This window comes from Aspergillus flavus, chromosome 7 (genome assembly GCF_009017415.1).
Source record: "Aspergillus flavus chromosome 7, complete sequence".
Classification (NCBI taxonomy): domain Eukaryota; kingdom Fungi; phylum Ascomycota; class Eurotiomycetes; order Eurotiales; family Aspergillaceae; genus Aspergillus; species Aspergillus flavus.
The window spans coordinates 1,980,774-2,008,748 of NC_092404.1; the positions used below are offsets into that span (position 1 = coordinate 1,980,774).

Consider the following 27,975-nt stretch of genomic DNA (forward strand, 5'->3'; position numbering starts at 1 on the left):
GTTACTTCCATGGGTCCAACCCCTCACTTACCCTCTCAGTTGTAATCGGTCAATGGATGTTCCGAGCTCAGCATACGAGGATGTTATGCATAATACTCCTGTTATGGACATGGGCTGGGCTCGTTTGTCCGAGGCATTTGGCAAGTTTCGACAAGTCCTATGATGATGAAGATCACTCTGCCACTGAGTTGTTTCATGTAGGGTTGTTGTTATAGTCAGTACCGATGCTTTCTTCGCGCTTCAGGGCAAAAGCCTTCTATACATAACCAAGTTTGCCTGAAGATTTCTCCCAGTCCATGATATATAGTAAGCTGTGAACTATCATACACTGGCACCCTTGGTGATCGGAAAGCGTTATCGGGGGTGTTTATCCTCCTCCCTACCCCAAGGAGTATACCCTTTCATAACGGATCATAGATGTCTTGAGTTATGCATCTCGGCCAAATTGTCTTTGAAAACTGGGGATTTTCTCATGATATGAAGCTTACGATCGGACGAGGGAAACAAACCCTTGTACGCCTCAGCGAGTTAGCTTCTTCCCTCATTACAAACCTCTGCCATACGTATTCCACTATAGAGTTAGTCGTTTAATAGAGTATACTTGTATACTAAGCTTTTGTGAGACTGTGATAACAATGATCTGCAATACCTAGAAAATAGGATATATACTTGGAGCGGGTTAGTTTACAATATGTTTACCAGAAGACAATAACTACTTGGTCTAGTATGTTGAGGGCTGGAGCAGGTAATAAAAAGCGAAGGCTCAGGGACCGGCCCTCTGCCACTGCTAGTCGGCTACCTTCGCGGTATTTCTTTTTCATATAGGATAGACGATACTAATTTATGCCCATCTAAATTACATATTATGTGGATTTGCTGGGGACTCTCTATAACTCGGTGATATAATTTTGATAAAGTATAGTCTGCTATATCAGCTGTGTTGAACCCTCTCTAGAGATAATAGAAGCCGGAAAGTGTCTGGCCAATGTTGCAGTTCTAAAGCTGTCATACAACATATACTCATCCTAGTACCATTTTAAGTAAATATGAATAGGCACTGCCAAATTAGGCTGCAACTTTTCCGAGTATATGAATCATCGGACTCGGCTACTGGGGCCCGGATGGATGAGGTTATTGAGCCTTTCACTAATAGATCTCTACCTGCAACCGGTCTGACTGCGGCCTTCAAAGTGCCATAGTTCCTGAAGCAGTTTACCAATAAGGAAAAGTAAGATAAAATCATAAAAAAAGGTTTAAAGTGGGTCAAAATTTCGTCTGCCAAGAATAATGTTTGTGCCCTTCAATACGGTCCATAAGTATGGTTGCTGCTTGGCTGACTCGATCAACCAGACTGAGTTGGCTAGCAGATGAAGATCAAACCTATGAAGCATAGCAATCAAATAGAGAGGAGTGATATGTCTGCTGCCAAGTCACGCGAAGGTAAAGTTGCATATATGGCGCAGATTGACGCGTACCAGGTGGACGGATTCCGAAGATACCGGTGAGCAAAAGTCTGATGAGATCATCTACTTTTGGACGCCTGACAACCTCGTTTTTACATATATTTAGTGTCTTGGTAATGTTCTGGTAGGCGTTGTCATACCATTGATGGGCAGGCTTGATTGTTGTTAGCAATTGGTACTCATCCACCATGATAGCTTCTGCACTGTTTTACCTCGGCCTAGTTGCGAGTATAGCCCTCTCATCGCCGATTAATAAGACAGAAAGTCGCCCCACAGCGACTATTGATGCAGGTGTAGTCGCTGGAACCACAACGTCTGTATCGTCCTCAACTGTTACAGTAAACCAATTCCTCGGTATCCCCTTTGGTGCCCCTCCTGTGCGCTTCAGCCCTCCACAGCCTCCTGCGCCATGGTCCTCGGTCTACGACGCATCCAAGTATAAACCTGATTGCATTCAGCAATTTAACTATCCGGAGGCCGCACGGAACCGGTCAATCGCAGTTTTCAACACACCTCCGCCTCGGGGCGGCGAGGAAAGCGAGGACTGTCTCCATTTGAATGTCTTTGCCCCAGAGTCGGCAGCAGAGGGCTCCAAGGCTGTTCTCTTCTGGATCTACGGCGGTAGCTTTTCGATTGGAGCCAGTTCTCTGCCTATTTATGATGGCACTAGTCTTGCGGCGAACCAGGACGTGGTGGTAGTCACCAGCAACTATCGCACCAACGTCTTCGGTTTCCCTGGCTCTCCTGACCTACCTACATCAGAATGGAATCTTGGGTGAGCTGAAGACAGTTCATAATCAACTAATATAGCCCAGTACTAACAATAGTATAAGTTTGCTCGACCAACGTCTTGCCCTCAACTGGGTCCGGCGAAACATTGCTGTCTTCGGCGGAGACCCGAAAAAAATCACCATTGTAGGCGAAAGCGCAGGGTCCATGAGCGTGGACGCTCTCATTAAAAATCCTCCAGACCCTGTTCCTTTCCACGCTGCAATCATGGAATCCGGCGTAGCGGCGATGATGGCAGTCTCTGCCGGATCTGACTGGAAAGCTCTGGTCAACGCTACCAAATGCCAGAATACAAACGAGCTTGAATGTGTTCGCGCCATTCCCGCAAAGCGACTTAAAGATATTATCGAACGGAACATGCTCACCTTCTCCCCGATCCCTGATGGAATCACATGGCTAAAGAACTCACATCAGAGCCGCCTGAACTCTACGCATGACTCGTCTGAGATCGCCCGTGTTCCTTTACTAATCGGCAGCAATGCTGATGAAGGTCAAACGTTCGTCGCAGGACAGAATGCTACCGTAGCACGCGCCCTTCTTAGTGCGATTCTAGGAAATAATTCGACTCTCCTCCAAGCTGTCCTGAAAGAATACCCTCTGGGTACCCCGGGAATTAAGACTGAACGCGATCGTGTGGCGAGAATTCTTACTGAACTTGCATTCCAGTGCCCTTCGCAGCGCGTCGCTAGTGACAGCGCTTCCGCGGGCATTGATACTTGGCTATACTACTTTAATGCCACCTTTCCGAATGCAAACCCGCTATTTGGCAGTGGGGCCTTTCACTCGGCGGAGGTTGATCTGGTCTTTGGCACATATAAGCAGGATGGAGCCACAAAGGCTCAGAAAGATTTAAGCCAATTGATGCAGAAAACTTGGGCTGACTTCGCGAAGAAACCGTCTGCCGGACCTGGCTGGGAAACTGTCCCTCAGGTTGGGGTCTTTGGTGATGGGCCGAAGACTGAAGGGGACAGAGTAACGCAGGGATTGTTCCAAACTGTTGATGCTGAGGAGATTGATTGGAGGTGTCAGCTGTATGAGGCTTTATATGAGGCGTTGAATGCTGGTAAGAAGTAGGGATTGGTATATCCGATATTTTATAATTTCAAGACTTACCCCAACACTCGCATGATATATCTATCTTTCAGCACTTGACATCCTGTCAAGTAGTATATGCCACAGCTTCTGGAACACAACAAGAATAGATGCTCAAATTATTTAGGCTGCAATCCTGTATTGAGTTGCGCAGACAAAATACCGTGGATAGGGTTTCTTATCTCCTTGGACAACTGTCTATATAACGCCGCGCTCAGCCAAAGTGACACCACAACCATGTCAATAACAAACCATTCTAGTTCTACATTCTAAAGTCACATTCACAATGGTCCGTCAAGCTTGGTTAATCTTTGGCAGCGGCCATGGCGTTCTGGGACACCTTCGCTGGTAAACAGCCTGGCGATCCCACCAAAGGAGCTGAACGGATCCTCGATGTGATTCAGCTAAAAGGAGTGGGGCAGGGTAAGGAATATCTTCTTCGACTGCCGCTGGGGACTGGTTGCTTCCCGCGAATGATGGCCAAATGGGATGATGTGAGACAGAATTTGGAGGAAATTAAGAGGTCGCTTGGAGCACCGCGGTTGATTCGGATTAGTGCCTGTCCCGCAAATACTTGATCAGCTAACTAGAACATTATGTTAGGTATAGGGTATTTTTGATGCTAGGAATATTACATACAACTACAGTTAAAAGTGCTTCAGCGGGGTCCTCTTCCGGTTGAGTTGGTTGACGCCTTGGACGAGGCGTGGATGTGTGTGAAGCCTGTTTCGGCTAATTACTGGCATCTTGAGTTGCAGTATACATGTGATACCCAAGCTGCGTTATTCGAGAAGTGGTACCCTTGCAATAGACTGCTTTACGCTATCTGCTGTCTTGTGTAGTGTCGCGGTTGCATGGTGTGGTGTTTTCGATGGAATTTGAATCCTCTTCTAAATAGGAGATTGTTCTTTGAAAATAGACTCTCTAGGTATTCGGGGGACGGGCATTATAGAATATAGAGTTTTTTAATATATGTCCTCCAATAATATTCTTACAATCTTGGACACCTCTAGATGATTCAAGTACGTGCTTTGTATCAACAAGATGTACTCAAGTACAGCTGTCCAGCTGGTAGCTGGGTATGCTCTATTAATACCAGCAATCGCTACGACCTTAGAATAGAAACTCCCCCTGAGCACTAGACCAAATAGATAAACTGAAATCTATATCTCAATCTGAAGCTATACTCAGTCTTTATAATACCAAACAACCTTTTGCAAACCATATCCGAAACAAAAAGGAACACACAGAGAGAAATGAAACGCAAAATGTTCTAAACATATATACAATCTGAATATACCCCCACCACTCAATAACTCGGCCCTTCCAGAAGAGACGCCGAAGCCGGCCTTAAAGGCAGAGGAGCCTCCTCCTCATAAACCGGACTCAAGGGCGTCGGCGGCCCAAAACCATACGACTCATCCGACGTAGCATGGCGAACCTCCGGCCACCTTTCCGCCGGGGCAGGTTCCGCTCTGGATTCAGCCTCCGGCTCGACGATCTTGAGCTTCTTGTTTTTCTTCTTATTCTTACCCCGTTTCCTAAGCGGTGCCCAGGCGCCCCAACCGTCATCTTTGGGCTGTTCGTCGGGCTCGGTGTGACTATTGGGCTCAGGCTTCGGAAAGGAAGGCTGGTCATCCACGGCGATAGTCTCATCGGTAGGATGCGGAGAAGAAGCAGAGGGAGGTGGCGACGGAGTCAGCGGCCAGTCCTCGCTTACAGGCTCTGACTCTGGTTGCTGTCGTCTACCACTGTACTCACCGGTTCCTTCGTCTTCCGTCGACCCGTCGTATCCATGACTCGGCTCGACTTCGGGCACGACATCCTCAAATGCAGGTTCTTCCTCGGGCTCTTCGGGAATAGTTTCCTCGGAGATCCGTACCGCATCCCCATTCGCCATGGAATGAACAATCTGTCGTCCGTTCTCGAGTCTCCGGAAATTCACCGTCGCCAACTTGTCCGAATATATCTCCGCCATAATCTGCACGAGTAATCGGTCGAATGAAGCGTCCCGCCCAATTCCATTGAGAAACCACTCCCGCTTGAACACCGCTTCGTCGGCCTCGAACTCGTCCTCCATCTTCACTCGGATATAATCCTGAAACCACGTCTCGTCCCGTGGGAGCTTGGAATAGATACTCCGCGCGATGCGGAGGATGTCGGGAGTAGACACATCGCGATCAAACACTTCTATGTAATGCTTCGCGTGCGCCTCAAGTCCACCGAGACCATATTTCCTGGCAGCTAAATAGGCGAATGCGCTCCGTCTGTATTCTATCGTTCGTCTGGGGATGCTGGGATCCGGTCCGTCACGGAGAGTCTCGTATTCGCCTGTGTAGAGGTAGTGGACGAGGGTGTGGCCGATGTCTTCGTCGACGTCGATACTAGAGACGAATTTCAGGCTGGGGTTGTAGCCCTGTTCGAAGGCTTTGGGACTTCGCCGTAGTTGGGGGAATTGACGCAGGTAGAATTCTGGGATGATGTATTCGTCTCGACCGATGATGAGAGTGACGACTGGGGCTTTGTAGGGGCTGGTTCCTTGTTAGTTGGTTGAGTCTGTAATTCGCAATTCGTCTAGGGGTTTTTGTTGAAGGTGAGAATGAGGGTTAGTTACCTTGTCGTCGGCTGCGGATATTCCCGTACCTCGCCGTCAATATACGACGTCTCTTCAACAGGATCTAGATGCATGGTCGTCGCTATCCTTCCTCTTGCTTTTTCTCTTCTCTTCTACTCTTAAATAAAAAACGAAACCCCTAAATAAACAAACACACAGAGTACGAATCCCTAAGGAAACCAAACCCGGAGAATTAAAGATTACCCCACCCTCACAAACCAACGAACCCTTTCTTTATTTAAACCCTCCATGCAATATAATTCTTCATCTTTCTTTTTCTTCCAAGGCATGAAAGTCAAGGATTAAATGCAGGTATGAGCTGTCCAGTCACGCTATGTGAAAATGGTCGTGCGTCGAATGGGATCCGCCAGACACGTTGGGCTCCATTTAATCCATAATCCTTCCGGGCAACCACGTCAGTCGGTTTTTGTTCTGCATGCGAGGATGCCTTTAGGGCTTGTGGGGCGGTGAGTGGATTTGTAGGATTGTTGGGTTTTCTCTCTTTCTTTTTTGTTGTCTTTGTGGGGGTCTTGGATTTTGGGTTGGGATTAGCTACTTTGTACTATATTATGTACTAATTAATGTATTTCATGAGTTGCTTGGTTGGATTGACTTTGGATTTGGGATGAGGATTTGGGTTGGGTTGGGAGGGAATTCCCCGCATTTGACGTTTAGGGTTTCATGCATGTATTCTATAAAATTTAGTACTTGGAAAGAGATAAAATAATATGATTTATTAGCAAAAGAGGGGATTGTGTTGATCCAATCTAGACCGCTTGTTTGGATTCTCAGTCTGGCCAGTTTGAAAGCCATCTTTTCTCCTATCTTGAGCCTAGTCGACCATTCTATGTGTCACTTGAGCTGATCCAGCGATGGCTACAGATGTATCTTGTTAATATCATAGAATTAGTCGTAATTATTTCTAAGATTTTAGTACATTATTCAAACTTTGACACACCCTCTGTACCATGCAGCAACACCAATAAATATTCTCGAAAACCGCTAGTGCGAGTATGGTTTATATGAACATGACACCCAGGCAAAATAAACACCAAAGAAATCGACGAAAAAGTCATGTAAATATATAGCTCACACTATTCGACCGATGTCGCCTACGTCTTCGGTGAGAATGCGATCGGGAACTGTTCGTCGATCCCGCCTCGCTGTCCTGGTACGTTTGTGCACGGCGCATCGACCCACGACTGGCTTTCAGCGACGTTATCTCGCCTTTTTCTGGCTCGGGCGCTGTGATAGCTGCAACGGGAGTTGGCTCTGGAAGCTGAGGAACCTGGGGTTGTTCTATCTTTTGGGCACTGGCGCCGAGGAAACGGGGAGGTGGGGTTTGGACGAGGCCGACTGGAGGTACTCGTTAGCTAGTTCTCAGGTCACTTGAAGATGGACTATTTGTTCTTGAATGAGAGTGAGTGCAGGCAGATTTACCTTGCACCATGATGTTGTCCCATATCGACCGCGGTGGTTGAAACACACCGATATTCTGAACGGCTTTCTCGTCCACACCCGGTAGATTCATCCACACCAGATACGTTCCACGATGGATGTCGCCCTCAATCCGGAATGGATGAAGCTTCTCCGGGATAAGCAGTGGTGTAGGAATGACAATTGGCTCGTAAGCCGGAATAACCAAGTGGAAGAAAGGAGGTCTCCGGCGTGGGTGTCGGGTGCCATAAACATCTCTGACGGACGACATGAAGGCGACCAGGGCATCGAGATCATGCACAATGCCAATAAAATTCCGACCCAAAAGGCCCTTGGTCCGCAGCTTCTCCTCGAAATGATATGTCCAGTCTGTGTCCGGATGATACACGAAGAACCAGTCGAGCTCGGGGTCCGACTTTTCGATCTTCGATTTCAGCATCACATAGATATTCTCCGCGAAGGCTGCTCCTCCTGCGAGCGCCAGCTCGGCTCGTTGTGTCTCGCTCATACTTTTCAGGTGTCCTGCGATCGCCCGCAGCTCACCCACACCCTGATAAGTTGCAATCATGTTGGCGGCGATACCGACTGCCCCCACGGTGCCGGTAAATGCGGATGCATAGACGGCTTTGTCGCCGAACGAGTTCGCGGCGATTTTGATCGTCTCGATCACTTTTTTGACGGTGTCGCTGGTCACATTGAGTTTCTGGCCGACCTCTTGGATTGTTTTCAGGGCATCGTTTGTTTGCTCGGCTAACTCTAGCACTTTCTTCTTCCGTTGCTCGAACAGCATCATTTTGCCGGTGGATGTCCGCTACGTTGGCGGACGGTCGCAGTTTTCTCGCCAAAATACTTCCAGCGGTGAATGGATCGTCCGAGATGGCTCGAACACGGTGGATCGGATTCAAATAGTGGACTACCCAGCTCGGGCGCTACTCTATCTCGAAAGCTTTGGTCAGATCTAGCAGATAATATGTTAGTGAACGTGAACAAGCATCGCAAAATGTTTAAAGGACAAACTCACATATAGCCATGGTGATGCGCACTGAGCCAACTAGGATTATGTCATGTTTTAATTTCCCTTCTGCGTCCAGAGCAAGCTCCATAATATAGAGCCCAAGTTCGCTATACCGGGATTAATTGGGCGCCCCACAGCCCGATCATTGGTGATCCGCACCGACACGTATGTGCTTCGCTGTACCTCGATGGAGCCACTTCGGTTTAACAGCAAATTGTCCATTCGCGTTGTTAACTGTGGGTGAACAAGGACAGAAATGGTTGTGCCCACTGTAGATGCCAGTTGCGAATGTACTGGTCAGGGCTTTGATCTGAAATTGGTTTGTTAGGGTTCTTCCGAGTGGCTGATTCTTGTCTGCCTCGGCAGCCCTGACGAGGCCTGTCAATGTGGATCCTTCGGCTGTGTTTCAGACTATGTTCGTTTCACATCCACAACCACCGTTAGCCTAATCATTCGTTCTGTGATTTCTTTGCTTGTTTGCTGATGTCAATCTCGTAGACGAACCGACCAAGAACATTTGATTGAGCTAATTCAGCATAAGCGAAGGGCGCTCGGTACAGGACACCCCGTTGCCTTCAAAGCTTGACAGATAGGCTTGTTTTCACAGGTCGTGCACCATGGCACTGGTTGAGATGCAACTTCCACTCATTATACTAGAGATAAAAGCCATGAAACAAAACAGATATCGCTTTTATTGGAGTTCTAAGCGCAGGATGTCCTGCGGCTAACCAGGGCGACTTCATTGCTTGTTTCAATTCGGCTGCGGCACATAGACCCAGACAGGATGTTATCGGAGACAGACAAAAGATGCAGTGTAGGGCAGTGATGGCGGTCCTTCTAGCCTTATTCCATTTCTCTGGAAAGAGGGGAAAGGAAAGGAAATAAATAAGTAGTGGGCCATCGTATTGTCCTACCGACATTCTTGTCTTCATACTAACACTTGATGAAGATATCCAATGATTTGCTGTCTATAGTGCCATATTGAACCGTATTATGGGCTCGTTAGTATTGCAAAATTGTGGATATCCAACATCGGCCTCATGAGAGAACCATGGAAGACACCATATCTAGACTTGGCGAAAGATAGCAAGATGCAAATATGGACCTGATCTTGGCAATGCAAGTAATCTCCTTAAAAACAGACCAGAGTTTAAAAGACAGTCCTCCACAGAAAGTACCATTATAGAACAAGTCGACCCACAACCGCACATGAATCCGGCGCAGCACAGAGTCAATTGCAGCCTCGCAGGAGTCTTATCTACAAAATACGAGTATGTATCCGCACTTCCTCAGCGGATAAAACTTCCGAGGACCTTAATTTGTAACTTCGTAAGCATATCTGACTCGATCATGTCACATGCCAGTAACTAAAGATACCACTGGCTAGGATTTGAGGCAGTGAAAAGTAAATCCCCAAGCGAATCTATCTATCTCCAGCTTATTTGCATAGATACCAATCCTGCCAATCCTTCTACACCGCAGGGCTGTACCGGAGATCAACAGTAGATTAACTAACATGTACCTAGGGCCTCGATCCGAGAGTATCCGTGGCTAGAATGTTCTTATATATAGCACGGTAAGATCTGTCCAACGATTCAGAAAATGTCCCCAAACCACATCTGTACATAATCAAGCCATGGCGTCCACCGCATTCCCCTCTCTAGCAAAAAAGGTCCAGCTCTCCGACGGCACAACATACGGCTATGTCGCTGTGCCTCCTTCGACTCCAGATGATGTCTCCTTTCTCCTTCTCCATGGATATCCTTCTTCGTCGTATGACTGGCGGCACCAGATAGCCGGTCTACAGGAAGCGGGATATGGTGTTATTGCGCCGGACCTTCTCGTCTACGGTGATACTGACAAACCCAGGAATCTGAAAGCTTATCGCAATAAAACCATGAGTACACATATCGTTGAGATATTGGATAGAGAGGGTATCGATAAAGTAGTCCTGGTGGGACATGATTGGTATGCAGATCTGTTTTTTTATTCCATGTCTCTCCTTTCTGTGATGTCCTAGTCTGCAGGAGGGAATCAAGCATCACTACTCAAAGCCGATATCTCGCGTCTATCGCCAACCAATGAAACCATATATATGAACAGGGGAGTCGGCCTCGCATCGCGCCTAGCAACCTACCACCGCTCCCGATTCTACGGTCTAGTGACAATCGCCGTCGCATACATCGAACCAGGCACGATCTGGGACATCGGTCAGTTCCCTCATCCCCATACCCATACCCATTAATCAATTACCCTAAACTAACAACCTCAGACGCCATCTGCGAAACCACCAAAAGCATAATAGGCTATGAAACCTTTGGCTACTGGAAATGGCACAACACCGACGAAGCAGCTCAAGACTGCAACAACCACGTCCGCAACCCCACAAATACATTCACAAGAATCCCAACTAATGATACATAATTGATACAAAAAAGCCCGCCTCAGTCTTCACCCTCCTCTACCCCCACGACCCATCGATTTGGAAATCCGACTTCGCCCCAACCGGTAAAGCAGTCGAATTCGTCCGTTCCGGGCGTATAAATCCCCTCCCTTCTTGGTTTCCCCTCGACGAGTATACAATCCATGATCGTATCTTCGCGAAGGGAGGCTATGCTGGCCCGCTTTCGTGGTATAAGGCTGCTATAGCGGGTGTGAATGCCGAGGATGAGGCTGCTTTCCCCAAGGAGGATGGGCTGTGTCCGGTGTCGAGCTTGTTTGTGGCGGCGAAGGAAGATTATGTTTGTCGGGCGGATTTGCAGAGTGTTTCTTCGAGGAGGGGGGCTCCGGAGGGGAGGATTGAGGAGGTTGAGGCTGGACATTGGGTGCAGTTGGAGCAGCCGGAGGTGGTGAATCGGTTGTTGGTTGGGTTTGCGGAGGAGGTCGGGGGGAAGTGATGTATGGTTATGTATGCTGTTTGTGTATGAGGTGGTTTTGTGTGTTGATTGTGGGATTGGGTTCTGGGTTTCTGTGTGAGGATGTTGCTTTGTATAAGGGATCACTACTGATAGATGGTTTTATTTGGATTTGAACATCAAGCTAGAGCTATTATTCACTCCTTAATTTGTAGCTCGAGATCAGTGGATTCCGAGATCATTCTCTATGGCGAACTGTTCGAGATACTTCTGGACCATCTCACCAGTCACCAGATGGCTGTTTGGCATCCCATCGCTAGACATTGGCGTACCAGGATAATGAAGGTACCCGAATTCAATCTGAATAATTCCATTAGATCGGAAATGGGTCACAACATGAAGTCGATAACACACCTGCCCTACAAGCGTGGGACAGATGCGCCCCTTACTCCAGCCACCCCCAACACAGTTCTCCCATCAAACACAGCCAAGTTAGTATTCGGCTCCAAGTCAATATACGTTCTGGCCGCTTTGAGTCCAAATCATCCTTCATGTGAATTAGATCCCCGAAAGCACGAAGTTATGTAGATGGTGTAACATACCCGCACCAACAATAGCAACATCGAGGGGTTCTGTCGACACTGCTGGCATCATGGCGACGAGATTGAAATACCCTGACTTTGCAATTGACACATTAGGAGGACACTCGCTCATTCTTCGACAATCAGGCGCTGGAAGATTATTTAAGGTCCGATACCTTACGTCACGATCTGGCGCCACAACTGTGTTTTTATTCGGTCATTGGCTATGATCCCGGATGTATCTGCATCTTGAAACCAACTGATACGGTAGATGTCAGACTGGCTTGGCTGAATGTTCGGATGGTTGCACTACTTGCTGCTTTATGGGTCAGCGCAGGTGGGTTGCTGTTGCGGAGTGATGGTGGCTGAAGTTATCAAGCGGGTGAGTAAAGTGATTTAGTAGAATTCCTTGCTAGTATCCTCTAGGTTTGCTGACTGCCGCAGTAGCAGTAATCAGGCGTTAGGTTGTTACAAAAGTAAGTAATGTATTTTCTGAACAAGGGTCACCCACCCATGCCTGCCCTATGTCAAGTTACTTTGTACATTTTAGTCGTTTGATTATTTCTATGTAGATGTGTTCAGTTATGCTTCCAGTATCTACAAGTGTGCTTGACTAAAGTTGACACTAGTCCCATGATTCAATTATAGACAAAAGGTGGGCTTCAGAGATATGTATGCGTAGCATCTTCTATTGGGCTACTCATCCACCAGTAAAAGTACACTTCTGCCCCTGCCACTCTACATACTATACGTAGATCAGTAATTCAATCAGAAATACTGAGATTGTAGGAAGTAGTCTGCGAGTATCAGCGTAAGATCCCTACATCAACCCTAAAGCACAACCAAACAGTAAGACACAGTCATATCAATAAGTCATCAATTCATCTGCACTCCATACTACTCAAAGTAAAACAACGTAGACCTTAAATCCAACCACATAATAAACCACAGAGACCACTCATGGGCCTAAAAAGGAATGTAATGTCAAAAATGATCCCAAAATCACCCGACAGAAGCCCATCGAAATAGCCCCCGTTCCTCAAGTCCCCTCGAGACCAACCTAATTAGGTCTACACTTCATGCTCTCGATCATATTGTTCACATTCTCATTCTCAAGGTTACGGTGCTCACCCTGCATTTCTGCCTTAAGCATCTGGTTGCAGGCAAAGCCCATGTAGGCATCACAGATATATCCGGGGCGGATATTCATGGAGGAGATATTGTGGAACCTTTTCTTCGCCTTAGCTAGAATCAATTTTGTGCAGGTAAACTACTTACCACGGAGTGTTTTCCGGGAATGGGTAGCAGACGCCGGCCTCGCGGAGCTCCTGGGAGTTTCCGTTGTACTCCATGTCCTGGTATAAAGTGACCTGAATGTTGTCTTGTTAGATGTGGCTTCGATGGATGGTGGTTTCATGGGTAGATATGTATGGCTGTCCATTGTCTTACGGGATTGATGTCCGCCATAGATGCAGCTTCGGCGGGAGCTCCGTTGGCTACTCCTGCCATCAAGAGACTCAGGGCTGTCACGATGGCGGTTCCGAGATTGAACATCTTTGCTGTTGGAGGCGAGGGCTTTCTTTGAAAAAGAGGCTTGAGAGAACTATGACTAGAATGAGGTGATGATATGCGATGATGAGAAGACCACTAACTAAGGAACTGGAGTCATATTTATACCTTCGAGTTCCATATCTCACTGGCCCTCATCTAGGACTAATCGGCCACCGAACAGGTCACTTTGTCAGGCTTCAATCACCGGCAGCAGTATCAGCTATAGAATTACTTGGTTAAACTCATACCGAACAGCAACTAGCGAAGTTTCGAAGGATAGTTCTACTCAAACAGTATACTCGGTGGCCGATTCGATCCCATATACTAGTTGTAAACATTTTACCATCATCTATGCATCTGCACGTCATTCTACCTGATAGACGATACTAAGAAAGACACCGTAAAGGCCAGATGACCTTCTATGTAGTCCCTAACGGTCTAGAACCTTTTGTCCGTTTCCAGATGAACATTTTGATTACTCCGATTCTTCGATCTTTGGATAGAGAAACCAAGGCCCGGCTATCGTTCAGTCTGAGATAATATATTACCATAGTTTATGTCTATTGGACATGTAACACCTAGAAAGTCACCTAGCACATACGATTGAAATGTGAAATGTCTGGTCTGCTATCGTTCAGCCCTGCTCATGTTTCTGTTCTTCAAGGAAAGATCCAAAGCCAAGCCTTGGTTACACAATCTAGAGATTTCAGGTTTAGATGTTTTTCATGACTATGTACTACAAGTCACCATCTCAGTTAGCGGAGAGGTTGCATTACTATCCATGCATAACGCCGATTCATACATGCAAGGTGAATCAGTCCACAGCCATACCCTTATCCTGAGATATCATATTCGAAGAAAAATAAGTCAAAGCAATACACTCTAAGAGCCATACACCTAAACCACATATTCAAGAACATCTCACTAAATATCCTCTTCCCCATAAGCCATTCATCCAATATCTCAATATCAAACAACAACAACAACAACAACAACAACAACAACAACATAAATCCAAGCACACGATGAGTCACGACAGATGCCGGTATTGTATAACAGACAGATAATCTATTCTGTCCCGATATGCCATGGTAGGACCTAGATATTTCGGACATGACTGGACTACAAAGGCGGGTTTCTCGGGATGATATCACGGAGGTTCAATGATTACTACTCACTAAGAAGTTGCGTGCAGATAGATATGGGTGGTCCACTTTTTCCAGGTCGAAGTCCAATTTTATTGCTATATCCCGCATCGGAACAAGAGACATTGTGAAAAGGATAGGAGGTGATGTAATAGTTCGGAATAGTATATCGAGCATCACAGTCAGTCGAAGAATGAATATTCTTTCCACGGCCGGATTGTACTTGATTCAAGTGTAAAACTCTTGAGGATTAAGGTAAGCTTGTAGCACAAAGTCATCTTCATAGCCTCGACTTCGGTATCCTTTAGACATTTAGTTTCGTGGCCATCCATTCGAGAAAGTCACCTTTAGTGCTCTTGGAAATGGAGGTTCCGAAGCTCTGTTTAGCTCTCTTAACTACTTAGAACAGGTCTATAGCCAGTCACGCGATATAGATTCTAGTGTATTACAAGCCTCCAGACTACACGACAATAATGGAAGAGTACATGGTAAATATTATGGTAAGGTCTAAAACAAAGGATACTTCATTTGCGTATCGTAAATCAAAAAGAATGCATTCAAAAAGAAAGTTGAGTGTTCCAGCACGCAAATGTACGTGGCAAAAACAGAGGTCATCCTACGGGCCCATCTGCATTCTGCAGTCTCACCACTTCTGCCGCTGTAGGTAGCTCAGACCATACGTCGATGCCATCAAGAAGGGCCAAGGCCATTCCGCCTTCCTGGTGCGTCGTGATATGACAATGAAGCAGCGAGGGGAATGGCCCGCTGACATGGTATCGGATCGCTATCCATACTCCACCGTCCAAGGCTGCGGTGAGGGTGTTCGTCACGAATGTATCCCGTAATGCGGGCTTGTTAAGGTAAAACAGGTCAGGTCTCTCGAGCATTCCTTCGTAGACAGTCGACCAATTGAAGACGCCCATTCCATCCCCAATGATATAGGCGCGGTTGCCGTGCTTGTGAATGGGGTGGGGTGGATGGATGGGGTCCATTTCTGGGTCGGATATAATTTGGATGATAATGTCTACCCAGGTGTTGTTGAGTGTTTGGAGCGTGAAGTTTGATGGTATCACATCCAGTGGCTGTTTCTCGAACATGAGTGGTGTATCTGCTGTGACTTCAGGCTCGTACAGAACTCCGTTCCCTATAGACCATTGATACGAACTGTTCACACGTGTCATGTTGGTTTTCAGGGTAAGGTCCGCAAATGCCGGTGGCAGGGGAACATTGAACGCTGGGAGGTTCGTTGTGTAATTTAGGTGCCTTACGCTAGCAGATGTGTTCTGTCCCGCGTAGTCAATGTATCCCTTGGTCGTAGGGCCAATTTGTGCTTGCGGTCGAGTCCCATTCTCCGTCGTATTTGCTGCACGGTAGGAAAGGATAGCATAGCCGCTTATGACCTGGTCGCCTCCATTGTCCGTAATTCGAATCGCATAATCTCCTGGTGTCTGGTTCAACTTGACAAGAGCCGAGTACCTAGCACCGTTGTACATTCCAACCATCTCGTACTGACGTGGTTCCACGAATTGACCGTCTACCTCATATATCCACATTGGATGGTTGTCTACCGAGAAAGTGGTTCCTTTTTGCGCTTGTGCCCCAATGAAGTTCAGACTCGCCCATCCGTCCTTCGCATCAACCTCGATTATAGGCACCCCACCATCCGACGGGGTGCAGTTGTTGTGCATTGAGGATGGGACAGCATCAGGCTTCTGGTTTGGCCAGCTTCCCTGAACATTGTGTAAACTGGGTACCAAGCATCTATTGACAAGTTAACCATAAGCAGTCTGTCAAACGTGTTGCTTCATTTCTGCGGTACGTACCCTCGGTCGGTCAGATTCGTCCCTTCCAGCACCAACGCGATCTGGGGGCCAATGAGTGATTGCATATACTCGGCTCCCGGGCAATAAACGGAACCTTTGCCGTTTACGAGGATACTGTCAACACAACTACACCGTGATTTAGCTCGCTGGTCTCGGATATCGCCTGCCGCACCTTCAAACTTACAAGAGATTCAAGCCCGAATCAATCTCGGCCTGAAAGTATTCCTTGGCGGTGAAATGAGTCCAGTCGGTTATTAGAACCAGGTTTGAGTTGGCTTCCGCATGCTGCATCTGGGCTACTTCGGTGGCATCTTGGGCGATCATCGAGTATGGCCGGGGAGTGTCGGGCTTGTGGCTGTAAACGTGAGCTACGCTCGGTCAAGCGTGCGGCAGTCCTACCGAATATAAAGAGCTCCCACTTGCCCATCCTGCATCACATTTTTGAAGTGCGAATGGTACCTGCACTAGGTTAGCAGCTTAAGTAGAATATACCGCAAGACCACGAACCAGAACGTCCCTGCTGGGGAAGCTTTGAACTTGTATACGAAAGATGAATTCGGCTGAATGGGCGCTTGCGACAGCCCTGGGACACCGTCAGACCACGGAGCGGATTCCATTCTACATAATATTCTAATTAGTCGCGTTTCAGAAGGTGAGTATCGGCAGTATCTCACGATTGACCGTGCCAGTGGACTGTCGTATTGAACGGCATGTGATTGATGACATGTATCTAGGTCAAGCTTGTCAATGACTACCGTATGCAGGTTTGCCCGGTTTAGAAATACCTCGACATCGTCATCCTCGTCAAACACCAAGTCAGGCCCTGGATACTTCCCATTAGTGAGGATCATTTGGCGTGGGACACCATCGGGGGAGCCAACGCCCCAGGTGAACTCTAGTGTCTCGCGGACCAGCTTGGCCTGCACTAGGCCGAGCCATATGAAGAAGGCTGTGACAGCCCTAAGAACAGACATCTGTCAAAGCCAGACCTCATTTACTGAATAGTGAGGTGTGAATTGGTAAAGTTGAGCTAGCCAACAACTCCAGTGCGACTAGCTTATCTTTAAGAATTTTATAAGTGGAAACTTGCAGTTTGATGTTTCCGGATGCGGAAGCGATCGATTGGCATTGTGGCTTTGGATTACTGGCATTTTCAAAGCAAAGATGCTAAAAAGCTCCGTGCTTAGAAAAAAGTTTGGACCTCGTCAGCTCCGTGGACTGATTGGTGGAAGTCACATTTACTCCATTGACTCCATCGAAATAAGGTCTGCTTGGTATGGACCCCTTCTAGGGATGGTCGATACGAGCTCGAGCCCACAACACGACTTCAAAGAAACCAGTCGTCATTAAGCATTTCGTGGCGTCTCAGCTCATCCCACGGAGCTCGACGAAGGAAGGGGATTAGACCTATCGGTGAACGTATGAAAAAGTGGTCTCAGCTGGTTGGACCAGCACGTGGAGGAAACCAACCCCTTGCATTGGAGTGCCGAATGCGTCTCACGTTCAACTGGTCAGACAAGGGCCAAATACTTATGAATAGGTGCTCAGAAGAGAGGGAACCCAAAGAATGTCCCAGACAGGCGTCATATTCGCTAGGGCCGTAAAGCTATTCATGAGCAGAAATGCCGACGCTATGGCGAGCCATGTATCGAGAGAGCTTTTAGAAATGCACGAAAAAAACATCAAGGACCCTTACCGCAATATCAATGCTATATCAATTCTTTTCCGTCCACGGATGACCCCTTGCATATCCCTAGAGACGAGCTAACCACTCCTCGGATCCGACCACATCGGCCTGTTTTGCAATGACCTTTTTCATGAGGACATCGTGCACCTCTTGGTCTCGATCCAAACAGAGATCCTCGAGCACCGTCAACCCATAATCCAGATCCGCTGCCTGTCGAACCGTGGACAGAACTGCCCCACTAGTGATCAAACCAACCACGACGAGGTTCTCAATGCGGGAGCTGCGGAGGACCACATCAAGGTCGGAGCCTACAAAGGCGGACACCCGACGTTTCGTGGTTACAATGTCATTCTCGTGAGGCGCCACAGCAGGATGTAACTCCACGCTTTCATCGCCCTCGGTGTACTTGCCGGTAGGAATGACTCGTTGCGCCGAGGGATTGCGAGGGTGTAAGTCAGGGAAGTCACGGCGGAAGGCTGTTTTCACATGAATAATTTGGATGGACTTTTCTCGGGCGGCTTTGACCACAGAGGCGAGGCGGTCGATGTATGATTCTCTCTCTGGGGTCGAGTCGTCCAAGATCTGGCCCGTGACTCCTTTCTGGAGGTCGAGGACGAGGAAGGCGGTCTTCGACGCCATTGTGGTATGTTGTTTGGTTTGGGCCGGAAGAATCCAATTGTTTGCTCCTGTGGAGTGTTTATTAAATACTTGTTCTGCTCCATCCCGGTCCCGCTGCTGTAACCGGTACCGGGTGGTGAATCCCCGGTTCCGCGTTTACTGAGCATGTCAAGTCCTATATCACAACCATGGGTGGATGACTATCTATAGAGACCCCAAAACACCCTCCCGAATATCCTCCAACCCCCTCCTCTGTTTCCCACTCTCATCAAAATTCCCCGGATGCAACCACCCCTCCAATCCCCCCTTCACCCCCCGCTCCCACTCCCCCTTCAGCAACGAAAACCACGCCGTATCCCGATTCCTTCCCTTCACAACCATATGCTCCCTAAACACCCCCTCAAAGACAAACCCCAACCGTCTCGCAGCCCGCTTACTCCCCTCATTGAGGGCATTACACTTCCACTCCACCCGCCGATACCCCAGCTCCTCGAAGGCATACCGCAGTAACAAATACACCGCCTCCGTAGCGCCCGTCGTACGCTGCAGTTCCGGGGCGAAGAGCACGTGCCCGATTTCGACGCGGAGGTGCTCCGGCACAATGCTCATGAGCGTGATCCAGCCTTGGGGTTTCTGGGTGCGGTTGTCGAAGATCGTGTAGAAGAAGGGGTCTTTGCTCGTGGTCTTTTTCTGGATGGAGGTTTTGAAGTCGGTATATGTGTCTTCTGGGTAGGGTCCTTCGGGGAGGTAGGTCCAGACTGCGGTCTTTTTGGGATCGGTGGTACCGCCGACAATATTCCAGAGGCCCTGGGTGTAAGATTCTTGGATGGGGTGTAGCGTTATTGTCCGGCCAACGAGGGGTTGGGGAGCTGGTGGTTGTGCTGGGGGGAGGAGGACTTCTGCTCCTGGGGGTGGGTTGGTAGTCATTTTGTTTAGTTGTAGTAGTGGTTATGGTTGTAGGTGTGTTGATGTGGGAGGTTGTAAAGTGTGTGAGTGAGGTAGATCTGTTCGAGTGGTGGTTCAATATATGCTATTGTATCTGAGTCATTGTTTAGTTATGTAAATAAAGTAAACTAGTGGAATCGCCGAGGTGCGTCATTCCCGTACCTTATTTCCCTATCTATCGAGATCGTGATAGGACTTTTGTCCCCGAGCCCCATGTGGGGTTTTACCAGGTTCTTACTGGACTGATTGACTGCGGTTGAACCATAGGTTTGGGTCTACTTGCAATTAGGGCTGTAGTTTAGTTTAGTTGCAATGGAATCTCGGATTCAGTTTACTTGTCGGGCACAGTGTGTCTCGCCGTGCTTCATATTGAACTATCGTATTCATTATCATCATTACTCGATCATCCTAAAACGTTACGACACCACCTAGCTGCTTCGACCTTTACAGACATCCTCCCGAAACACTGCGTTGAGATCGGTCGGGATCACTCCCGCTTTGACTCCATCTACAATGGTCAGCTCGACGTTTGCCAAAACCCAGATAGATACGTACCGCGATAAGACCACCGATACTCGTCCAGCTGAGTCTTCCATGTCCAAAAGATCCACCCCTGATGTTGTTCATAGTTCTGCACCTGCGCGGCAAACCACTTCTGGTAAAAGTCTAGGTTAGAATACGGCTTCCAGTCGGCTGTCTCTTGTACGTTATCGGGGACCCCCAAGCTCCACTCGCCGATGATAGCGGGCCAGTTGGTCGCCACGTTGTCGTTACACGAGGTCTTGATGTAGCTATCTTTGGACACCTCCACTCGAGGATCCCATTTGAGATAGCGGTGGTTGTCGTAGGCAGCGTAGTAGTCGTCCGTCAGGTGCTCGTGGGGGTCCCCGGCGCCCCAGGCGCCGTCCATCATCTGGATATGCAGGTAGTCTTTTCGGTCGATGCTCAGCGCTCCTTCCACTTTGCGAATGGACTGTTGTTCAGGTATCTCAGTAGGACAGTGTCTACACAACTCAATAAAGCACACTCACGTGGAAAGCATTGGGGTAATAGTTTGAGCGCAACGTAGTTGTCACCTGGGGATTCTGCACCGGCTCGTTGACGACCTCCAACATGCCCACGTTCCGGAAATTGTGCAGGGTATGGACCTTGATCGTCATCCACTCGAGAAACTCAAGTGCCCGTTGGTACTGAAAATCCACATAGAATCCAGGCGTATCGGCGAACTGGCCCGTAAAGGCGTTCTTCGCAACCTGGGCGCCAGGGGCCCCGTGCAGGTCAATAATGATGTACAGACCAGCATCACTGGCCCACCCGCACAGCTTCTCGAGATACGCAAACCCGCCGTGTGGAAAGTACTCGCTGTCGTGATAGATGAGATCCTCGTTCATCCAGTAGCCGACGGGTATGCGAATCGTGTTCAGACCGTAGCTTCGTATCTCTTTGATGTCCTCCTTGGTAATCCATGAGTCCCAATGCTTGGCAAAGGCCTTGTTAGCTGCATCCTGACCCAACTTCATCACACAGTCAAATTCGGATTCCTGCCCTTCACAGCCAAGCTCGGACCAGGCTTTCGTAGCGATCCAGGGTTCGAACACGAACTGCGAGCCCAAGTTCACCCCCCGAATCTTCCCGTGCGAGGCTTTGAAGAGATCGGTTCCATTACTAGAGGTGATTGTCTTGTCGGTTGTTGGAAGCCAGGCAACAGTTAGGGTTGCCAGGGTATTCAAAACCGCTAGCCTGGTGACTTTCATGGTTGTGACTCGAAAACAGCATCGGTCCTCTATGAAACACGCCCAGAAAACAAAAAGTACGCAATGCGGAGATAAAATATCCACAGTTCTATGAGGGGTGATCCCCCGTGGCCAGCATCACTTCAACGAGAAGTAGCCTCCAGTTCCATCATTGATGAACGATCTGAAAGGGAAAGAAAGTAAATCTTGGAACACAAGACTCTTGCGAAACATGATTGGACCTAATACTATCCGCGTTATGTAGGAGGCCTGCTGAGAATGTGTCTGACTCGCTACGAGCGATTCATCGACTTAGGGTTTAGTTTGAGTATGCGTCCTGGGCGCAACTGCCGCAGGGGAGGCGGGGGCTAGGGATAAGAATGTGTCAATCGGGTACATTCCCCATAGGCCAGATCCAAACAATAACAATGGCCCCGTGTATTTCCAATGTGATAGGGGGGGTTTCACGGTCCTGGACTGTCATCGTCGGGTATCGAGTACCGTGAACTAACAGCCGAAAGGGCCGAACTAAGCCCTGTGCCTTGAAACTAAAAGGAATCGTCAACTTAGCGGTCTTTTCCGTAGCCAATGAATCCTGAGGGTCCTTACCCAGTGTCATTTCGCTTGTGAAAGTCCAGCGAAAAACTCTAGACAAATTTAGAAATCCGTGTAAACTCTGCGCAACCGAAACGAACAGTCGTTTTCCTGAATGCTCGTTTACACTCCCACGTCCATTCACCGCATACCATTCTTATCGGGTATAATTTCCGGAATGCCTCCACAACTTTTGTGAACGCGTCGTGGGTAAAGAATGGGCAAGATCAAGATACCAGGAATCCTCGAGGCAAGAGATAGTGCCATTCCCCCTTGTCGATACCAATCTCCACGAACGCAATCCCCGCTTCATGGCCCATTCTGGCGACGGATTCAGGACTCAGAAGCGTACTTTCAATCATGCGCGATCGAAAGAGATAGACTTTACGATCCCGCAAAGTGTAAACCTGCGCCACAGCATAGCTATGCGTCCCTCTCCTATATCATCAGGCTGGGTCACGCCAAAGCTTGCTCGTATGGAATCCAATTGAACTCCCGCCCGAGGGATCTTCACTCGCATAGTGAACTTTATGCCGCTGCTCGTACGGATTAGACCCCCTGGATGAAAATGCGGGAAAATAACGGTTCCCTCCGTACTTCAAGCTCATTCGAGAGAGTAATATCACCTTGTCTGCCTTCTCCAGCGATTGTACAAGAATGGAGGCCCCTAGAAACTGTACCATACTTTGCAGAGTGAAAGAAAGTGGATATGGTTAGAGTGGGGAGGGGGATCAATTAGTGAACTCAAAGTGTCAGAGGACTCCGGCACTTTTTTCCGACAGTTTGAGAGTCGATCTATCATGCCTTCCATGATAGATCGACTCTTAGGTCCTATTGATACCAAAAAATGATTCAGATCAGTGTTATATAACCAAGGGAATACTGAGATATAACTACTGTAGTGCGTAACACCAACATCCGTCACGATAGGTAGAAGTGACTTTGATCGATTATGATTACGGACATGTCTACATGGGTCAGGCTCCCTCATCGATGCAGTTGTGCGACGCCATATTCTTGCTGTCTTTCGCTGCCGCCTGCGTTCTCTCGAGAGGGATTATCTGGGAGCCCGCCGAGGGTACCTAGAGTAGTCAACATTAGCCCCTCCTCCAGCTGCGCTATCACCAACTGCAACAGTGTTTTGATTCATTCATTCCACCGTTGGCGGGATCGTCATTGCTGCGCTTATTACGGTCGGGCTCTGGAAAAGGCGTCCATGTCCTGAAACCAACTAGAAATCGGGCATTGAACTGCTGGTGAAAGACGCTTGCACTAAGGTGGCCCTATGTCCACAGTAGTACCTAGACGGATTCCATGGCTCATCTGCTGTGCTCTGTCCGTGTTGGTGTTTGGCCAATTGGGCCCGACCAACAACGGCAGAATCATACCACCCATGGCTCAAGCCAAGCTCGTGTTTCCCATTTGTATCCGTGCGTTCGGTCCTCCATCATCCCCTGGAAACGTGTCATCGTCAAGAGGACACTAGAAAGGGTCGGTTTCAGCATCTGAGTCGACAGTCCCTGTCTGGATTGCCTGATCAATCCTTCGTGGTTGGGATTAGAATGCATCTGGCTGGTGGATTCCCCCCTCCAGGCTCCAGCTCCCATGTGCGACCATTCTCCGAGTACGCTGACAGGAGAAACCGATCTCGGTCGTTGGATTGAGCGGTGGTTCAGGGAATTGGGCGAAGTCCGGAGCTGGTATAACCGGTTTTCTTCACAGTCAAAGGCTATATATTTGTCGATCTGGTTCCGAAACGGAAACCCCACAAGCGGAGCCTCATGTTTGCTGAAGCCTCATGATGAGGTTGATGCGTTTCCCGCCCCTCGGCTCCGAGGCGGTTTTGTATGGCCGTGGGGAGGAAATCTCCGAGACTGTCTCAACTGTACTTCGGCAAGACAGTTGTGGAGGATACACCTTCGATGCGCTACGAAGTAATCCTGTTTATTATTCTTTTTTTTTATTATTATCTTGGACCCCTTTTGCCACTATCCCGGTATTCCGGACATAGACGTTCGGAAGTGGTGCCCTCGACCGTAAAGGGAAAGTCTAAAGCGAGCTTAGATCACCACTCATTATTATTAACTATTGGAATCGGTGCATGTACGTACCCTCTCAACTAGGAAATATCGCAATTTCAGGTGTCGTCACACGAGAGAGGGTCAAAGAAAAAATAGATTGGGCTCATATGAAACGAAGACTGCGGGTGCGCAACATATGACGGGGAATACGATGTAGTATTCATTTCACAGAAGGATGGATGAGGAGTAAGGGAGAGGGAGAATGAATGCCCTGCCACAGCATCGCGATAGGGCACGAATGACCGAAAGTGGATTTGCTTCAACTACAGTACACCGATTGAGTTTCGACCTCAGGCCATAACCACGGACGGCCTTCGGCCGAAGCGGCTTTGCTTCGGCCACGTGCGATTGGGGTCCGGCTCATCTCCATCCCAAAACATAGCCCCAAACATTTTCGTGAAAGAGGATCTCAATCTCCGACGCCCTAGAGCTCGGGTGCCCCGGTAAGCTACAAATACCGCTCCATGCCTATTCCTCCCCTCCCACTCTCAGACACCACTCGGTTTCCAATCCCTTTTGCGACGCGACGGTCGTGAGGCTGTCAACCTCGCTCTCACCGTCAACCTCCAGATCACACGGCGAGGGCCACCACAATGAAAAATATGCCCCTCGTCCGAGGATCGCCTATGTCCAGAATGATTGTGGCAAACGTGTATCTTGCCAAAACAACCTAACCCGAAATTTCCAGCTCTATCGAAAGCGTTCCTTTCCAGCGGGTATACAGAATTCTCGGTATTCACAGCGGCTCCAATTATATGCCCACGGATCATAGCGGGCGGCAGCCCTCGTGTCAGATCCACAATGGAGGGGTTGGGGAACTATGTTGGTTACAATGACTCATGAAGTGCCCATGTTCAGGGTAGGGAACAACATCACATCCGACACCTGATTTAGGATGTTGTCAATATGTCCGTCCTCGGAGGAACTGACACTGTATCTGGCAGCATAAGGCGATGAGGCGGTGGCAGCTACCGAAGCGGGTGAGGTGAGCACGGTTTTCGGGGAAATAGCTTCCGGGGCTAGGGCTGATGCCTGCTTCTTCTTCTTCTTCTTCCTAGAATAGAACGCAGCACTCACTTCCCGGAGAGCGCGGAGAGACGATGCCAAATGCCTGGCCGAATCTGTCCGGGTGTTGTGGTTTACATTTCCATCTCCAGTCACATGCTCGGCGATGACGGCCTCTAATTTCTCAATCAACTCCCACGTCCGTGGGTGAATATGGTCGTTGTTGTTGGCAACCAGCAGGAACGCGGATGCGATGGTCCGCTGGAGACTGACCCAGCTACGCGAGCAATGGGAATGAAGTGAATGCAGCTCAATGAAAGCTTCAATCGTGTTCATGAGATTGGTTATACAGTCCTCTCGGACCACCGCCCGTCGCTGGTCATCCAGCGGTGCGTCTGGGTCCAAGGATACTCGACACATAACTGAGATATAGTAAGATGAGTGTAGCCGCAACTCCGTCCGCTCAATATGTTCAGCCAATGTGACGCAGCGTTCCCGATAACGCAAATGAGGGGTAGTATCTGCAAGAATGCGCTCTATTCGCTGTTTATACTCGCGGATTTCATGGTACCGCAGATGAGAATGGTGCGACAACATAAGTCCCCGCAGCATCTCCAGCACCACAGAAATAATACGGCAGAGGCTTTCGAAGTAGGAGCGATGGCCGGGCATTGATTTCCTGTCATAGGGAATTTCCGGCTGGCTTACCATAGTGATGGACGGTCGGTCGTAAGCTAAGGAGAAATGACTATTCTGGAAAGCCATTGCCCACCTGCGAGAGTTAGGATATCATGTATCTTCCAGACGGGTCCTTGCAGTGGATGCCATACCATACTCTTCTCCGAGACGCTGTGACGTTTTGCGAGAATCCCGGTGTCTCAACATGAAGCCCGAGACTCATACACATCCGCTCTGTCATCCCTGTTGACAAGCATCGTCATTAGCTTGGAAATCAGGCGGCCCCTCACGCCACATCTCACGTACCGAGTAAGGTATAAGAAGCACCAGCGTTCATATTATAAGATAGCACATTGCTGATGATTAGCAGAATTTGGATTACTTCTACCGTTGGCTGCGAAACATAGTTGATCATGCGCAAGCACTGGTAAGAACACGAGACTAGAAAGATGTGAGCCCCAAGAAATTCTGGTCGCCAGCGGGAGGTCGCACACACCATACACCCACGACGTCAACTCCCGTTCCTTTAACGGCAAGTCGGATAATTGGCAACCCGAAGCTAAAACAGCAAAGAGAAGGCTAAGGAAAGGCAAGCTCATGCCAAACGGTTTGACTAGGCCGTTCACATCCGGTCGATATGTTCCTCCTACCTTCTGCCGATTATGCAAGAGTTGATTTGTGTCGTGTTCTAATTTGGAAACGTCTGGAAGTACGGGATATAGTACTGAGCCGATGTCCCTGTAAAAGCGAAGAAACCTGTGCGGAAGACCTCCATTATCAGCGAAGGTCGCACTCTACAGGAACGAGTCCAGCCAAGGACTCAGAGCCCGCTCTACCCACCTGCGACATTGTTCGTCATCCGGCAGTACGCCACAGACCCCGGCGATGTTGAAAGTGTAAGGATCAGACGACCAAAGATCGACGAAAGGATATGAGGCGGCCTCATTTTCCATCGCCAATTCCGCCAGCAAGTCTTCCCTCGGCAACGCAGCCGCCGTACCATCCGAGCCTTTTGATCTATCCAGGATATCTATTAATGCGGATTTTGCGCCAATGTGAATGGAGCCGGTTTTCATCGTGTTCTCGTTATAGATCCCTTGAGGTGCCGGAGATTTGCCGTCTTCAGTCACCGACGGCTCGGACCGAGGGTCAATGGATTTCCTCGCTGCATGGGTCTGAAAAAGCGAGTTCAGACTAGCCAATATTGACTCCATCGCGCGCATCTTGGAATTCACCTCATCCCATTCAAATTGAGAAATCGTCACGGTTTCCGACAGAGCATCATCCGAGGTCGGCTCTGCGCTGTAGGAGGAAATGGGGGCATCGTCTCGACTAGAAGATATATAGGCTGAACCCGAAGGAAATTGAGGTGTAGATACAGTGGAGGCAGCAGCTGAAAAGGTAGGATCTGGAATGAGCGGCGGTTTAGGTTGAGTTGGCGGCGGACGACCGTAAGAACAAGTAAAGTTACGTTTGACGCAATTCCCGCACGGGACGTTGCGATCGCAACGAACCTTACTGGCGCGACATGGTAGACAAGTTTTGCACTCGCGAGGCCGGCGTCGGATCGGATATGTAGGCATTGCGATGGCGACCGAAACGTCCTCTTGTCGCCCCGCCGGATGGGGGATGGGACGAAGTCGGGCGCGATAGTAGGGGAGGAGGAGGGATTCGGGGGGTAGTAGTGCGTAGGGTGACGGAGACAGCGCGCATAAAAGAGGCTATTATTATTATTACTGGATGGTTCAACCGAAATGGCAAGTGTCAGCTTCAGCCATTCGAGATCAGATCGTTGAAGGTCAAGCGAGGCCACCGACGAGCCGCGACCGAAGGGAGCACGAATGAGATGCACGAGAAACAAATCCACTTCTCAATCGATCATCGCTCAACCCCATGAATAGCTCCGGAATCCTCGCGGCGAATCTGCGAGTCGCGAAGGGACAGACCACCTAATAATAGGTAGCGGATCACTGTTTCCCTGTTTTTTTTTTTTTTTTTGCCCTTTTTTTTCTGTCCTTTTTTGGTTCTTTTGGTTCAGATCACCAAAAGCAGAAAAAGAAAGCCAACGGATCGATTTCCGGAGGGCTTTTCCGGTTCCGGTTTCTGATCTGTGATAGTAATAGTTCCTTGATATTAAGTCCCAAGGTAACAAGAAGACAGAGCAATACCCTACGGAGGTCCGTTGAGTGGATTATTATTGGAGCATTTGGGGCCCGTTAGTGACAGCGGCCAAGAGCAACGGCGCACCGGCCAACCAGGACTCTGGAGA

The 27,975-nt window shown here is 48.7% G+C and overlaps 10 protein-coding genes across 10 annotated transcripts; 2 read left to right on the plus strand and 8 right to left on the minus strand.

Moving 5' to 3' along the window:
- Nucleotides 1-1,136: 1,136 nt before the first annotated feature.
- Nucleotides 1,137-4,347, plus strand: F9C07_2281034 (carboxylesterase hlo). The gene is made up of 3 exons (XM_071510478.1): nucleotides 1,137-1,289; nucleotides 1,351-2,238; nucleotides 2,297-4,347. Exons 2-3 carry the CDS (start codon nucleotides 1,652-1,654, stop codon nucleotides 3,324-3,326), a joined length of 1,617 nt encoding a protein of 538 aa, XP_071367037.1. The 5' UTR covers nucleotides 1,137-1,289; nucleotides 1,351-1,651; the 3' UTR covers nucleotides 3,327-4,347.
- Nucleotides 4,348-4,653: 306 nt separating this feature from the next.
- F9C07_2103759 (uncharacterized protein) lies at nucleotides 4,654-6,032 on the minus strand (the record flags this gene model as incomplete). The annotated part of the gene is made up of 2 exons (XM_041294782.1): nucleotides 4,654-5,875; nucleotides 5,959-6,032. 2 exons carry the CDS (start codon nucleotides 6,030-6,032, stop codon nucleotides 4,654-4,656), a joined length of 1,296 nt encoding a protein of 431 aa, XP_041150431.1.
- A 998-nt stretch (nucleotides 6,033-7,030) lies between these two features.
- Nucleotides 7,031-8,188, minus strand: F9C07_5890 (uncharacterized protein; the record flags this gene model as incomplete). Its single annotated transcript, XM_041294783.2, has 2 exons — nucleotides 7,031-7,314; nucleotides 7,399-8,188. 2 exons carry the CDS (start codon nucleotides 8,186-8,188, stop codon nucleotides 7,031-7,033), a joined length of 1,074 nt encoding a protein of 357 aa, XP_041150432.2.
- Nucleotides 8,189-10,046: 1,858 nt separating this feature from the next.
- F9C07_2229743 (Alpha/Beta hydrolase protein) lies at nucleotides 10,047-11,307 on the plus strand (the record flags this gene model as incomplete). Its single annotated transcript, XM_041294812.1, has 4 exons — nucleotides 10,047-10,378; nucleotides 10,514-10,620; nucleotides 10,683-10,783; nucleotides 10,849-11,307. The coding sequence occupies 4 exons, from the start codon at nucleotides 10,047-10,049 to the stop codon at nucleotides 11,305-11,307; spliced, it is 999 nt and encodes a 332-aa protein (XP_041150433.1).
- Nucleotides 11,308-12,650: 1,343 nt separating this feature from the next.
- On the minus strand, nucleotides 12,651-13,545 carry F9C07_2281037 (uncharacterized protein). Its single transcript, XM_041294822.2, has 3 exons — nucleotides 13,296-13,545; nucleotides 13,125-13,216; nucleotides 12,651-13,075 (listed from the first exon to the last, which is right to left on the minus strand). The coding sequence occupies exons 1-3, from the start codon at nucleotides 13,398-13,400 to the stop codon at nucleotides 12,907-12,909; spliced, it is 366 nt and encodes a 121-aa protein (XP_041150434.1). The 5' UTR covers nucleotides 13,401-13,545; the 3' UTR covers nucleotides 12,651-12,906.
- A 655-nt stretch (nucleotides 13,546-14,200) lies between these two features.
- Nucleotides 14,201-17,728, minus strand: F9C07_1876567 (multicopper oxidase). Its single transcript, XM_071508461.1, has 5 exons — nucleotides 16,873-17,728; nucleotides 16,765-16,824; nucleotides 16,550-16,720; nucleotides 16,366-16,491; nucleotides 14,201-16,303 (listed from the first exon to the last, which is right to left on the minus strand). The coding sequence occupies exons 1-5, from the start codon at nucleotides 17,337-17,339 to the stop codon at nucleotides 15,154-15,156; spliced, it is 1,974 nt and encodes a 657-aa protein (XP_071367038.1). The 5' UTR covers nucleotides 17,340-17,728; the 3' UTR covers nucleotides 14,201-15,153.
- A 390-nt stretch (nucleotides 17,729-18,118) lies between these two features.
- F9C07_5894 (isochorismatase family protein) lies at nucleotides 18,119-18,691 on the minus strand (the record flags this gene model as incomplete). Its single annotated transcript, XM_071511410.1, has 1 exon — nucleotides 18,119-18,691. The coding sequence occupies one exon, from the start codon at nucleotides 18,689-18,691 to the stop codon at nucleotides 18,119-18,121; it is 573 nt and encodes a 190-aa protein (XP_071367039.1).
- A 183-nt stretch (nucleotides 18,692-18,874) lies between these two features.
- F9C07_5895 (putative GNAT family acetyltransferase) lies at nucleotides 18,875-19,597 on the minus strand (the record flags this gene model as incomplete). Its single annotated transcript, XM_041287258.1, has 1 exon — nucleotides 18,875-19,597. One exon carries the CDS (start codon nucleotides 19,595-19,597, stop codon nucleotides 18,875-18,877), a length of 723 nt encoding a protein of 240 aa, XP_041150436.1.
- Nucleotides 19,598-19,820: 223 nt separating this feature from the next.
- Nucleotides 19,821-21,703, minus strand: F9C07_1874013 (putative glucan endo-1,6-beta-glucosidase B). Its single transcript, XM_041294824.2, has 3 exons — nucleotides 20,647-21,703; nucleotides 20,171-20,588; nucleotides 19,821-20,123 (listed from the first exon to the last, which is right to left on the minus strand). Exons 1-3 carry the CDS (start codon nucleotides 21,367-21,369, stop codon nucleotides 20,044-20,046), a joined length of 1,221 nt encoding a protein of 406 aa, XP_041150437.1. The 5' UTR covers nucleotides 21,370-21,703; the 3' UTR covers nucleotides 19,821-20,043.
- A 2,698-nt stretch (nucleotides 21,704-24,401) lies between these two features.
- F9C07_1872738 (cellobiose response regulator) lies at nucleotides 24,402-27,973 on the minus strand. The gene is made up of 5 exons (XM_041294825.2): nucleotides 26,547-27,973; nucleotides 26,203-26,462; nucleotides 26,013-26,147; nucleotides 25,859-25,949; nucleotides 24,402-25,800 (listed from the first exon to the last, which is right to left on the minus strand). Exons 1-5 carry the CDS (start codon nucleotides 27,287-27,289, stop codon nucleotides 24,861-24,863), a joined length of 2,169 nt encoding a protein of 722 aa, XP_041150438.1. The 5' UTR covers nucleotides 27,290-27,973; the 3' UTR covers nucleotides 24,402-24,860.
- Nucleotides 27,974-27,975: the final 2 nt, after the last annotated feature.